The sequence below is a fragment of the Carassius gibelio genome, chromosome A5 (assembly GCF_023724105.1).
Source record: "Carassius gibelio isolate Cgi1373 ecotype wild population from Czech Republic chromosome A5, carGib1.2-hapl.c, whole genome shotgun sequence".
Lineage (NCBI taxonomy): Eukaryota > Metazoa > Chordata > Actinopteri > Cypriniformes > Cyprinidae > Carassius > Carassius gibelio.
The window spans coordinates 10,086,936-10,101,435 of NC_068375.1; the positions used below are offsets into that span (position 1 = coordinate 10,086,936).

The following is a 14,500-nucleotide window of genomic DNA, read 5'->3' on the forward strand; positions in this document are numbered from 1 at the left end:
TGTTTAAGTGCATTTCATCACGCTGCACTAGACACAGGAAAAAGAGGGCTTACAGGTATACAGGTTGTCACACATTGAAAAAAAAAAAAACGCTCCAGCATTTTGTCCAATGAATTTTCACGCACCATTACCACCAAATTCAAGTGTTGGTAGAAACAAGTAAATGTATGGCACTTCTCTATTCAGTTTATCCTGTAAAATGTTTTGCAGACCTTCCCCTTTAACATCACGCTGGTTATCTCTGTTAAGACAAGATTAGTTAATGACAACACGTCCAAGAGTCAGAGATAAAATGCTTTTGGACGCTTTGTATCACTCATGTCTACTGCCCGGGGCTGCTTTCTTAATCCGGCTCCAGCAACTTGTGTTTCCCACCGCTGAGATTTTTGTGTCAAAATTCCATTTCAATCAAATTATTCTTCTGAAATAGTTTGCATTCTAAGATTTTAAGTTTTGTGAAGGATGTCCACTGGTCGGAAGCCTTTGAGCTGTGTTTAAGATCAATATGCATAACAGTGACTGTAAAATATTTTATGGGAATTACATAAATGAGTTTTGATATCTGGAATATGGCCATTGGGCCTGTCACACAGAAACGGCGAACTTGGCTGTATGATGCAGAGCAGACTCTTCAGTTTAGAATTGTAGCGTGCACTACTTGATTTTTATTTCCATTAAAAAGCAAAACGACAGTATTTAGTCTTGACCACCCAGCCGCCCGCAGGAGTAAAACCACCTGTTCGGGAACCCAATCTCAATGCAGCCCTCTAGTCACGAGCGTGGTTTGAATGATCCCTATAGAGCGCAATGCATGCTTTTGTTTTCCATGTCCAATGTTCGGTTTTGCTTTATCCGAAAATTACACTTTCGTTCAACTGGTTTTCGAAACTTGAAAGCAGCATTAGAACGTGACTTTTTTTTGAGTCATCAAAAACATGCAAGAAAAACAGATTAAGAACTAAAAATGAATAGTTAAAGAACTACATCTATTTGCAGACATTTATAAACACACGTCAGAGCCACATGTTTTGGTCCCAGTGGAGGGTAAGGCCATGCCATGAATTCAAAAATTAAATTGAGGGGGCATGAATCAGATCTGGGAGTGCAATGCCTCTCGTGGCACCTGGCATGATTACACACACCACCATGCCATCATCTGCTGCCCAAATTTTGTAGTCTCATGCACATTTTTCACATCCATAATCATTGCCTGTGCATGTGTCTGGAACTGCACATTGGAGAACGGCAACACTCACAGTTGGGCTGTTGACAACTATTTAAAGATGGTGAAAAAACAACAACAACATGAAAACAACACAAGACAAATGTGGAAACGAACTGGATGTGCTAGGAGGCACCTGCAAATCAAAAAGAGCTAAATGTTGACTCCCTGCTGACCTCTGCAGGTCAGGTGAAGCATCGCAAGACCACCATGATGAGCATGTGTCAACTGCTTAAAGGAAAACGCCACCATTTTCACACAAGTATGGTGACACAAAATAAACAGTGGCGATTTCCTAAGCGGATAAAAATGATGACTATAATGTATGACGGAAGAGCACTTCGCAGCACTTTGACCTCGGTGCAATAATATCATCACTGTTTGGATCCTGAGGAATGCATGCTGCTAAGGTAAACGCTAGCATACTGTCACCGCGTCCTACAATGATTAAATGCACGCACTGAGACAGGAGAGGTACGTATCAACTCATCTAAGTTGAGGGAAGAACATAGTGGAATATAGAAAAACTGTGCCGTTTCCTTTAAGTATGGTCACCATACTTGGCTGTATGTCACGTCACACTTAAGGTTATGGTCAGTGGAGTATATTCAGGCCTAAACATTTGGGCAGGAGGTAACCACTATAATCACCATAATGTGCAGAGCAGGGGGTCCGAAGGGCTGAAGTTGAAAAGCACTGATTTAATGATATACAGTATGTATTATATATTCAATTAAATGCCTGGTGCATTTCTCTGAAGGAGTACAGAGGACAACTCATTCACAAAACTCAGTTAAACGCAGTATTAATGTGCAGTTCAGCCTTCCTCTGCTTATGGTTTCAATTCATTTGTTTCTATAGAAGACTCAATCGATGAAGGACTTCTAGAATGGCAGCAGCAAAGGCATTTATAATGCATGTTCTCCATTCAGTTGATAATTCAACTATACAGCTGGGTCTGAAGACACTTCAATAATTATTAGAGTGAAGAGATAGTAAAGTTTCATTATAAATAATAAGAGTTATTTTTATTTGAGTTGGGTTTTTCCTATGAAACACAGTCATCTAAAAGCCGATTATAGTGTTCTTCAAATGAAAACACTGGGCAATCACTGACAGTTGAGTTTAGTTGCAATTTTGCTCGGTTCATTATAAAAAAAATGATAATATAGCCAGAACTCCAGAACATGACATTCTTGAACAAAAAGTGCTGCGAGTCTCTCTGGTGTTGAAAACAAATGGGATACTCCTGCATTTGAAATGCTCATCAAATCATCTCCATGTCAGTCTCTGGTCTCTGCTGCTGCTCCGAGTCGTCTCATTGAGCTGATGGACTCTATGTGTCGTCTCAGCCTGGACTCCCAGTCGTCCGATCGCTCCAGAACTTCATAGCGTGTCTCCATTGTGTCTAACAGCTGCACTGCTTCAGGGAGGTCAAGGGTCAAACCAGCCTTCTGCACAGCCTCCTGAAACTTAGCAGGTGATGCGGTCGCTATGCAGCATCTGAGTACAAAGAGCTTTTGGCTTAAATTACAATTCATTAAAACAACAGGAAGAACAGTTACTGCCACAAGTGTGATTTATACATGGCTACGGCTTCACCAAGAGAGCTTCGGATCAGATATAGACAGACCTGCAAATTCATTTCACTGAAATCCCATTGCAAGAAATTCACAGTCCTGATATATTACAATAGGTCATTCACATACAGTGTTAGGAGGATTATGAATTAGTATCTTACAGAAACTGAACGTTGTCACAAAGTTTTCAATAGAGTTTTCTTTTCACCTATCCTCCATATGACATTTATTATCACAGCGCTGGTTTGTGTACTGGGGTAAACGCAAGGGGCAAGGAACTCGACCGGAAGTTGAAGTCGGGTGGGGGCTGCCATCTTTTAGCAGAACTTCACTTGCGTTAGCATTCCCATTGACTCCCATTCATTTTGGCGTCACTTTGACAGCGAATAACTTTACATCTGAGGCGTTTAAAGACTCTGTTTGTCCATTATTTATTTCTAAAGATACACGAAAATGTATAAAGGGCTCCATTACCTTCTATGTTACATTATGGCCCGTTCACACCAAGAATGATAGCTATAAAGTAGGGGTGTAGCGGTACGTGTATTCGTACCGGACCGTTTCGGTACAGGGCTTTCGGTTCGATGCACGTGTGAATGACGAAATGCAATATTTTGTGCGCGGAAAATAAGTACATTTTCGTGTTTCCAAACGAACATATTAAGTGGCGGAAGTCTCCGCGTTCAGCGCAAATCCCGCCCTGCAACTGATTCTATAAGGCCGCGACACACTGGATGCGTGGCCCAAGCATCTCAGCTGCGTGCGGCTCCCATGTTAACAGGTTAGAGCTTGCAGACTGCCTGCGTTAAGACGCGCATCTCAGGCACAGCTCGAGCCACGCGGAACACGCATGCATGCTAGAAATAGAACCTATGCCTACGCGCATGTTGGAAGCGTTTCCAGGCAAAATAGAATAGGAAAATATGTTTATATGTCATTTTGTACACAAATACAAATTAATTCATGACACTTTGATGTTTGAAAGTCTATAGGTTGACATAAATTCAGATATAAATGTAATTTAAAAAATAAATGAATAATTATCGATTTTCAAATATTGCACCTGTCAAACATACGTAGTCTATTTTGCCGTCAATACTGTTGACGGTGTCCTTTATCAGTAGGCTTTATATTTATGCTCAACATGAAGTATAGATATTGTTGTCATGAAGACAAGATCCTGGTCTGTCGGCGGCCTCCCTGTCACCTACAGCAGCAGGCACAGCACGGTTCTGGTGAAGCAGGCCTACAAGCTGGGATTGGTAATGCTGCACTGTAATCATAGTTATTTATTTATATTTTTCATTATATTTTATTATATCATATTGGTTTGAGACTGAGAGTATTTTATTTAGTGGAGAACTTTGCAGCAGTATTTTCATTCTTATTCTTTTTTTATTTTAAAAATATTTTATTAAAAAGTATATATATATATATATAAGTGTATAGTAATAAACAACCTGCAGTTTAATGTTTGCATTTCTTTCCCTTACTGTACCGAAAATGAACCGAACCGTGACTTTAAAACCGAGGTACGTACCGAACCGTGATTTTTGCGTACCTTCGTTATCATTCTTATTATCAGAAGCACTGCAGTTTTGTCATCTGCCACTCTAATTGCTCAAGCTCTTTAAGCAGGATGGATTCTGATTTGCGGTCAATGTTTTTATTGCTCAGCAAGAAACATCTTTTTATTAAAGTGATTCTAGCGATATTGTTCCTCCGTGCCGTTTTCGTTACAGTTGTGGTGTGGACTCGCTAATCTTTTACATTTATATTTTTAAAACTACTGTATATCTTTATTGTTACAGCATTGGTGTGAACAGCCCTTAAATCAAGTTTTTAACAATCATTCTAATGTTTAGAATGTTTAAAATAGATATTGGATGTTTCAACATGTAGTTCTATTGTAGTTCCAAAACTATTTCAGCAAGACATTTTTGGAAGACAAAACTTATTTTTTCACAGATATGCAAATTTTGTCTATATTAATCTGCCTTTGGAGACATTGCGGGATGTCCTCACATTAAAACAAAACAAAACTATTCATTAAAAATATTTAGATGTTAGATTAAAGGATAAATTATATGACAAGTTTTGGAATAAACAAAATATGGTATTATAAGACATGTGGTTGAGTGTGTGTGTGTGTGTGCTCTTGTTTTTGTGACATATCAGGACACAACTCTGTATAATGACATGGGTATGACACAGGTATTACAAGGAGAGGGTGACTTATGAGGAACTAATCCATGTCCTCATTTTTCAAAACGCTTATAAATCATACAGAATGAGTTTTTTTTGAGAAAGTAAAAAAGCAAAAGGTTTCCTTTGCGGGTTAGGGTTAGGGGTAGGGTTGGTGTAGGGCCATAGAATGCACAGTTTGTACAGTATAAAAACCATTACACCTATGGGATATCCCCACTTTTCACAAAAACAAACGTGTGTGTGTGTGTGTCTTTGTGTGTGTGGGTTTGTCACCTTTTTTCTCCGGGTCTGATGGGTGTGTGATAGTGCTGCCACACACCTACAGCTGTATGTGGACAGATGAGATAGTGATTGTCCTGCCAGCATCTCCTCATGGCCTCCAGTATCCCGTCATCAGACACCGACCCGGATGACAACACCTCACACAACTACAGTGGAAAATTTAACTCTATTACCATCCAGCTCTAATATGCCAAATGTGACTATAAGGCATGGAGATATTATAAACATCAACATCATGATTTCCTGTAAAGCTGCTTTTAAACGTGTATGTGAATAAACTGGCTTTACTTCTGAACAAAATAAACACGTTATCAGACACAGCTGTATGTGGCAGTGATGTAAATGAGTTTATTGTTCACCTGCTGATGGAGTGACTCGGGAAGAGTAAGTTTGTGTGTCCTCTGAAACTCCTCCATCAAACTCTTAATCATCACTCCATCTCGACCAGACAGCAGCCAGAACACGCGCTCCATGTTATATGGGTCCTGTGAACATTCACAGCTGTATTCACACACACACACAGATGGCATGAACACAAATAAACCACTGAGAGCAGCGGCACCTGGATGTCGATGGCAGGAGCAAGAGTTTGCTTGACAGAGTCGGACATAGAGAAATCTCCGCTCTGGAGTGCGCGGTGGACGATGTCGTTGGAGTTGACCACAGCCACGAGACGCAGAGGGATTCCCATCAGCTTCATGATGTATCCAGCTGAACAAGCACACAGCCAGTGATGAACAATCATAAAACCCAAGCATACCAGGACTCTCTGTTCACATTTAACTCAATGGCAGCTGCTTGGCTGGAGCATTCAGACCCAGAAGGACATGATCTGAAATCAGCCATCAAATATACGCACAGATGAACTGCTCGCAATATATCCAGTAACATGCACAGTTCCACATATTACAAAACTCCTTGCTGTGGACAATAGGAGCATCTAATTCAAACTCACCCTTAAACAACTAAACCTTTAAGTCAAATTTCATCCAAACGTCAAAAGAAAGAAATCTGAAATTATATTTTGCATGCAGAAAATGCATCTTATTTTTATGATATCATGCAATTTGTGTCATGAGATTATTTTCATGCCAACTGAGCACATTTACCCCAAACTTTCACTACTGTAATGAATCTGGAAGTTTTGATTTTGGGTTTCTTTGTAATTGTTATTATTCTCACAGGTAATTCTTGTTACAACATTAAAAAAAGAAATAAAAATCAGCAAAAAATGTATAGTGCCTTGCATACCCAAATCAATCACTGGTGCATTAGATTAAATTACTAGAGCCTGAACGATATATCGTTATTGCGATATTATCGGCCGATATGAGCCTGTTGCCGATATACTGGTATCGCTGAATATGCCGCCGAAATGCTCATTTTTTTTACAGAACATATAATGCAGATAAAATGCCTGGAATTGTGTAATTACTTAGTTTGTCCAGCAGATTAAACGAAATAGAATTTGGGATCCCCCAGATACATTCGCTAGATAGTGACACCAGTCAACACTTTCACTTCAGAAATTAGGTCTCTTGTTCAGGCAGCATTCAAGCATCATCTTATTCAACCGTATGTGCCCTGCGAAGTGGACTTCACATGGAATTCCACCATGATTCCAGTTCCAAGGGAACGTACACGTTACATTCGAAGGGCATTAATGTGTGCGAGATGTGAATTAATATTGTATTTATTTACAGAGGTATTTTATGTCATACTTCACACTTCTCTAATAAGTTTCGTCTGTGTGTGGAGACAGAAGCGCAAATCCGAAGAAGAATGTTCCGAAGTGAAATAAACTTCAGTGGAATAGAGTTTAATGGAATTGCATTGAATTAACATTGAATAAACTTAAACTTTATTGTTCAGTGCACTGATGTCAGAATCATTGTGGATAATAGTTTATTGTTAAATTGTTAAATGCCCTGCCTCCATTACATATCTCAGTCACATCATTATGAGTGTTTGATCACTACATTTGAGTGATCTTTGCATAAAAATGTTTTACGTATATATATTCTGTTTATGTATATACTGTATTTTATATATAGTACCAGTCAAATGTTTAAACACACAAATTGGAAAATGTCCAAACTTTTGACTGGTACTGTACTATAATACACATAAAGAATATGGTCCGATATAGCGATATCTGGCTTTTTTTTACTTGCTAATATTGGTATCGGCCCAAAAAATAAAATAAACATATCGGCCGGGATCTAGAAAGTACAATATAAAGTATTATGTATATGTGGTAGGACAAATACTGTAGCTTTTAAAGTGTCAGGAACAAACTTTAAAATATTATCAGGTAACATGTTAATCTGTCATGAAATTATCATCGTTGTGATTGTGGGTGATGTTGTTGGCAGGTTTGTTGTTCTTCACCTGTAATGTTTCCCGCTCCTCCTGTGGGCACCAGCACCTCCAGCACGGGCAGAGCGTCTTCTTTGGCCAGCGGCACGCTCAGCTGAAGGTATGCGTATAGGAAGTGTGCCAGCTGGACCAGGATCCTGGACCAGTTCACAGAGTTCAGACTCATGAGACCATGACTAAGCACCAGGTCTGGATCAGCAAACAGTTTCCTCAGCGGAACGTCGATGTCATCAGACGTCCCATCAGCTGCAGTTACCAACACACAGAGAGGGTCACGGCACACGGCTGACATGCAATATTTGACTGAAACAACAGATTTCATAAACAAATGTAACATGAACTATATGTACACATAAATGTTAAAGAAGGCTCTTCTGTTTACCAAATCTGCATTAATTTGATTAAAAATACAGTAAAAATTTTAAAATATTATTACAATTAAAAATAACTGTTTTCCAGTGTGAGTATATTGTAAAATGTAATTTATTCCTGTGATCAAAGCTGAATTATCAGCATTATTAAGTCTTCTGTGTCACACGATCCTTCAGAAATCATTCTAATATACTGATCTGCTGCTCAAGAAACATTACATACAACTAGGTTATTATAAATGTTGAAAACAGTTGCTGCCAAATCTTTTTGTGGAAACCATGATATGTTTTATTTATCAGGATCCTTTGATTAACAGAGAGTTTAAAAGAACAGCATTTTGTTGAAATATATATCTTATAACATTATATATATATATATTTTTTTTTACAATTTTGATCAATTTAATGTGTCCTTAATGAATAAAAGGGTCAATTTCTTAAAAAATAGATGACTGTTACTCTTTACCTGCAAACACATGGACGTTGTCCGCTATGTTGGTGGTCATCTGTCGTTCCTGTACTCTGGTGATGCGTCTGTGGGGAAACACCACCACTATGTCCACCTCACTGAGACCCAACACACTTCTGATGGCCGAGCCGCCCGTGTCGCCCGACGTACCTGAAACAACAGCACGTCTGAATCTCCATCACAGGACACGGGACTTCAGCGCAGATGTGAGAAGGGCGTCACCTCATACCTACTAGTATTGTGGCCCGTTTGCCATCTTTGCGCAGGAAGTACTGCAGGAACTGAGAGGTACAGGACATGGCCAGATCCTTAAACGCAAGCGTTTCTCCATGAAACAGTTCCAGGATGCACAACAAGTCCTTTAGCTGAACCAGTCTCACAACTTCAGGTATGGAGAAGCTAGACAGTGCCTGGGAAATGAGCCCTAAAGAGAGAGAGACAGATAGCAGGAGGTTTAGACTGGTTCATGATGTCTGATGAGTGTTTGGTCCAGAATGCATCTCACCCTCTAGATCATGTCGCGGTATCTCCTGCTCAGGGATGTAGAGGGAGCAGATCTCACACAGCAGCTGCTGGTAGGACAGACGGCTCCACGAGAGCAGTGTTTCAGGAGACAGTGACGGGATGGTCTCTGGCATGAACATGCCTCCGTCTGCAGCGTATCCAGAGAACAGTACATCTCTGAAGCTGCGGCCCTGAACGCCTGCACGTGTGCTGCAGTACTGCATCCTACAGAAACAGCATTCACAAAAAAATGCTAAAAAATCCTCACCCTCAGACCATCCAGGGAGTAGACGAGTTTGTTTCTTGATCAGACTTGGAGAAATGTAGCACTCCATTACTTACTTACCAATGAATGGGTGCCGGACTCATTTACATGGATTATGAACTCTATATTTTAGCCGGAAGCAATGATTTGAAGCTTAAAGGGTATTAATGATGGATTTGTTTCTTAAAGACACGCAGTTTTTGGTTTCTGAAGTTGTGTGTATTTTTGTGATACTTTATCAGCAGTTTGGACTCTCATTCTGTCGGTACTGTCACGGGAGGAGCACAAGACAGACACAGTGGGCGTGGCGTCAGGCCTCAGAGAGGCTTTTATTAACAGAAATCATAAAACAAAGGGAATAAAAGTGGCCAAAAAGGGGGAAAGTGTCCAAAATAACAGGGAATCTGGTGTCCTCGTTGTGCTGCGGGGTTCGTGTGGGTCAGGCAGTGTTCATGGAGGAAGGGTCCAGGTAAGGGGCGGAGTCCGGCGGCCGCACGCGCTCCCCTCCTTGGTCCGGGGCGCGAGGGGCGGCGGCTTCCTCTAGCGGCCGCATCTCTCTCGTCGGCCGCGGCGCTGGTAGGGGATGGACGGCCCGGCATCCTGGCCCGTCGGCCGTGTATACGGGTGCGGTTCCCATCCGGATCGCGGGTCCGGCAGCTCACGTCTTGGTGGCGCGGGAGTCCCTCAACGCACCCTTCCTGGACCCACGAGGACACCAGTGTGCATGCACGGGGAAGAGACCGGTCTCCTGAGGAGAGGCGCGTTGGGCTTTTAAACAGCGGCGGTAATGAGGCTCCACTTCCTTCAGGTGTGCCCCATCACACGCCGCCAGCCCTGACTCGTCCAGCGCCCCTCCTCTCACACACCCACTCCAGTCGGGAGCCTGGTGAAGGGCGGCGATTTAGGACGGGGTGCCGGTGACAATCAGGGAGGAGGCAGCTGACTCGTCACAGTACCCATTCACTGCAGAGGTGTCACAGTTATGTTTATTACAGTCTCTTTTGGTTTCAGTTTCATGGACTTTTAGTTTGTTCGTAGTCCGTTTCCGTTTTCCTTTGTCTTCGTTTTTTGCCACTAATCTGTTTCGACTTTCCATGGACACTAAATGAGTCATCACAGCTGTTCATTATTAGCTCTTCATCAATGTGTATTTAAGTTCCTCCTTGTGTACTCTTTATTTGTCTGGTATTGTGTAAACCACACTGTTTCACCTGTTTGTAGAGTCTTTAATAAAGACTTCTGTTGCATGACTCTTCCTTGTCTTCATCTGACCTGGACCCGTGACAAGAGGCAAGAATGCTACACTGCCGTCCAAGGGCAAAGCACAGTAACTACAAACCCGATTCCAAAAAAGTTGCGACACTGTACAAATTGTGAGTAAAAAAAGGAATGGATTAATTTACAATTTAAAATCAACTTATTTTTCCCTTAAAATTATAAATTTTCTCAGTTTAAACATTTGATATGTCATCTATGTTGTATTCTGAATAAAATATTGAAACTTGAAACTTCCACAACATTACATTCTGTTTTTATTCTCAATTTGTAAAGTGTCCCAACTTTTTTGGAATTGGGTTTGTAGACATTTGATCAAAATTTAGTTTGAGGCCTAAACTGGGCTTTGTGACATCTGTTCTGTCTTGTGGCAAAGTCTCTTAGTTCAATTGTGTCCCTTTTCAGAGAAACGGGAGAGTCAAAATTGCAGTAACTACAAAATCCTAACTGATACCATGGTAAACTGCAGTAAATTATGCTACTGTGTTCTAGCTTTGTTTTTCTGGCTTTTTCTGGGTTACTACTGAGCGATTTTAATATTCACAACCTGCAAACATCAATACAACTATTAAAGTTATTAAAAACAATCAACATATAGTAAGAATCATAACAAGAAAGTTGTATGAACACATTTAATTTGAGGATACTGCACTTTGCTTTTACAATAGTGTTTAAAGGTACAGGTTGTAGAACCTGCCACTAGAGGTCGCACTACCAAAACAATAACAATCGAGTGGTTTGATGACGCTAAGAAGGAGCGTGGAATGATGGGATTTGTTGTCTTCTACCCAACCGCTGACGGCCATCAATCAGACGGAAAGATAAATCATGGATTTAAAGGATGAGGTAAAGTTTTATAAATGTTGTGTTTGATGTCATAATTTTAATATATTGAATTAGACCCGAGTAATGGAAGGTTTACAACTAAATACATAACAAACGCGAGTTCAACAATTTGCGTGAGTAGATTAACGTTACATACAAAGTCAATGCAAAGAAGCGATCAGACAATGGATCAGACATATAGAATTACATTTGGTTCAATAAAAATGAACGAAACTTTATAAAACTGAACATAACTTTTTCAGAAACTATCAAAAATATGCCATTACAAAAGAAGAAAAACACAATGAAAATGAAAAAAATGAACTCAGTTGCACAAATTTAACAGGTTCTTCAAATATGCTTTATTCTTTGTTAATGTTTTTCAAAGATTTGTTTTCGCTAATCATGGATTCTGATTGCCACAAATTTCGCTTACGCGATAGAGACCAGATTTAATCACCGCGAGAGCTTTCCATTATGCGCGCCACTGACTGACATCTGTACATCCCGGTCAGAGAGCACCCGTCCATCAAAAGCTTACTATCCAATCAGAGTAGATCACTGTTAAGCCATTCCCCACGAGAAGTTTGTGCCAAAACACCAAACAAAATCCGCGAAGCGTAAGCGAAATCTGTGGCAGTTTATTAAGAATCCACGATCAGCAAAACCGAATCTTTGAAAAACATTAACAAAGAATGAAGCATATTTGAAGAGCCTGTTAAATTTGTGCGACTGAGTTCAGGTTTTTTAATTTTCATTGTGTTTTTCTTCTTTTGTAATGGCATATTTTTGATAGTTTCTGAAAAAGTTACATTCAGTTTTATAAAGTTTCATTCATTTTTATTGAAGCATATGTAATTCCATGCAGACACATCCACACGCGGGTCTAGAGACGCGATGCCCCACGTTTGGCATCTATACCAAAAAAAAAAAGCTCTCTCCATTTAGAAAATGCCATAACGATATTGATCCTCACTCTTTCTCTCCTCTTGTCCCAAACTCTTCTTGGGTCGTTTGGTTGACCCGCACGCTTAAGTTTACGGGAGCTGTCCTTGTCGACAGAACCAGCGGCAGACGGTAAACAGTAATTTATGTTCCATAAATAAGTAACACAATCCACCATAAAACGTGCAAGAAGACGTAAATAAGGATCTGCTTGAAGCAAGCTAGTGGTTTGCTCATAGACAGTAAAAGAAATGGACACAGCGACCCCATTGGAACTCAATTGAGACAAGTGAAGCCCATTTTTAGCGTTTTTTAGTACTTCCGTTTCTGACGCGCAGACTCAAACGAAGCTTGACGCATCAGCAACCTGTCTGACAGATGTAAATCTTCTAGTAGCTGTGCATGCAAACTGCCATCGTTAATCTTGCAGAGACGGCGAGCTTGAGCGGGGAGTTCTTTGGCGTGAGTGAGCAGGAGTAAGTATTCTGATTAATTATTTTGTATAGTATTTTAAAATGTAACGCCAGTACGCCATATTAAGTTAATTGCCTGCGAGCTTATCCTCCTGTCTGTACGGTAATGCGACAGAGAGTTGAGTGGCTATGACGCAATCGTTAGCCTATTTTTACAAAACTGTTTCTACGGGGCCATAATGTAACATTGAAGGTAATGGAGCCCTTTATACATTGTCGTGTATCTTTAGAAATAAATAATGGACAAACGGAGTCTTTAAACGCCTCAGATGTAAAGTTATTCACTGTCAAAGTGACGGCAAAATGAATGGGAGTCAATGGGAATGCTAACGCAAGTGAAGTTCTGCTACAAGATGGCAGACCCCACCCGACTTCAACTTCCGGTCGACTTCCTTGCCCCCTGGGTTTGCTGGACGCTAGACACTACTTCCGCATTTGTCCATGACACTGTTGTCACGTGGTTTCTACACCAGTAAAGGTGGTAACAAAGGGTAACTAACCTCATTGACAGGCGACTGCACTGCCCCGTGTCACTGTTTAGAATGTGAATATTCTCATGATTTATGTTTAGTTGAAAATATTAGAGATTTTGTTAGCAATCAGTTGGACAAAATATTTAACATTAGCTTAGTGGTTTTTGGATATTTTACTGCAAATATTTTACAAATTGTACCTTAAAGGTAGAGTGCAGTATCTGCATTTTAGCGGTCAAAGGTCACATCAGTGGTCATGGGTTTTATCTATACAAATTTCTTCCAAAGAAGGCATAACGTGAATGCATTATAAGTAAATTACCAACAACATGTTTGACTGGCTGGTGTAGAAACTTTAAAAGAATTTTGTCAGGAAGTTTCAGTTCACAAAATCTGATAACAAAATCAAAGGTCTAAAAACTGTTTATTCATAGACTGCAGCTATTTACAATGTTATATTCGTTAAAGATCGCGTTCACTCAGAGCTGTTTTACTCGTGTCTTTACTTTCATAATAACATTATGTTATAAATGAAGCAGAACAAGCTTATCGATACCTGTGACAGACTGGACTCTCCACAGCCGGATCTGCTGCACTCTGACCCGCTCTGTGTTCATTATACCAGCGGGTTCATGGAGGACGGAGGAGCTTAATGTTCCTGGGACATGTAGTTAATCATGGACTTCATCGTGTAGTTAATTTACTTTATATATAGTTCTCGTGGAATAAACGGACAGAAAAGCTAAAAAATATCATTCAGTATAAATAATAATTATGCTATTTTTAAATTTCCTTGTGCGTTTACAATTTAATCATTGCTGAGTTCATCGGTTTCATTTTTTAGTTGCTGAGGCAAAACGTAGACGGCGCTGCCACGTGACACCGATTACTTTCCACAGCGCTGTTAGGAAGAACCAATCACAGCCGTTTGTGATTACAAGCTAGGATTTCATATTCAATATGCTGCTTGGATGACGTAGAAAACATACCTTGGTAAGGGCAAACCTAATACAACCCCAATAAATCCAAATAGAAAATAATTAAATAAACGACTAATAATAGTTGTACTTAAAAAAAAACTAAAAAATAAATAAATGAATGAATAAAACTACACAGGAATGTTTACAGTGAAGTGATCTGCAATCTGAATGTCTCATTAATATGTAAAATATCTAAATAATAAATGTAAAAATAAACTAATATTTAAGTAAATCTTCTTTATAACGCTT

General features: G+C 40.0%; 1 protein-coding gene across 2 annotated transcripts; it reads right to left on the minus strand.

Moving 5' to 3' along the window:
* Positions 1 to 2,218: 2,218 nt before the first annotated feature.
* thnsl2 (threonine synthase-like 2) lies at positions 2,219 to 13,954 on the minus strand. 2 transcript variants are annotated; one of them, XM_052591676.1, is made up of 9 exons: positions 13,828 to 13,954; positions 9,017 to 9,240; positions 8,741 to 8,935; positions 8,509 to 8,661; positions 7,684 to 7,974; positions 5,855 to 6,003; positions 5,652 to 5,777; positions 5,284 to 5,438; positions 2,219 to 2,725 (listed from the first exon to the last, which is right to left on the minus strand). In XM_052591676.1, exons 2-9 carry the CDS (start codon positions 9,237 to 9,239, stop codon positions 2,506 to 2,508), a joined length of 1,512 nt encoding a protein of 503 aa, XP_052447636.1. In that variant the 5' UTR covers position 9,240; positions 13,828 to 13,954; the 3' UTR covers positions 2,219 to 2,505. The 2 variants fall into 2 exon arrangements, with proteins under 2 accessions (XP_052447636.1, XP_052447637.1); XM_052591677.1 differs by having other exon boundaries at positions 7,684 to 7,917; positions 13,828 to 13,952.
* Positions 13,955 to 14,500: the final 546 nt, after the last annotated feature.

Bases quoted from the DNA above. Each gene is read 5' to 3' on its own strand.
- thnsl2 (XM_052591676.1), bottom strand. From the start codon at position 9,239: ATGCAGTACTGCAGCACACGTGCAGGCGTTCAGGGCCGCAGCTTCAGA. The intron at 8,662-8,740 runs GTATGAGGTGAC...CTGTTGTTTCAG, and splicing joins ACGGGCCACAATACTAGTAG to GTACGTCGGGCGACACGGGC. The intron at 7,975-8,508 runs GTAAAGAGTAAC...CTGTTGTTTCAG, and splicing joins CAACGTCCATGTGTTTGCAG to TCAAATATTGCATGTCAGCC.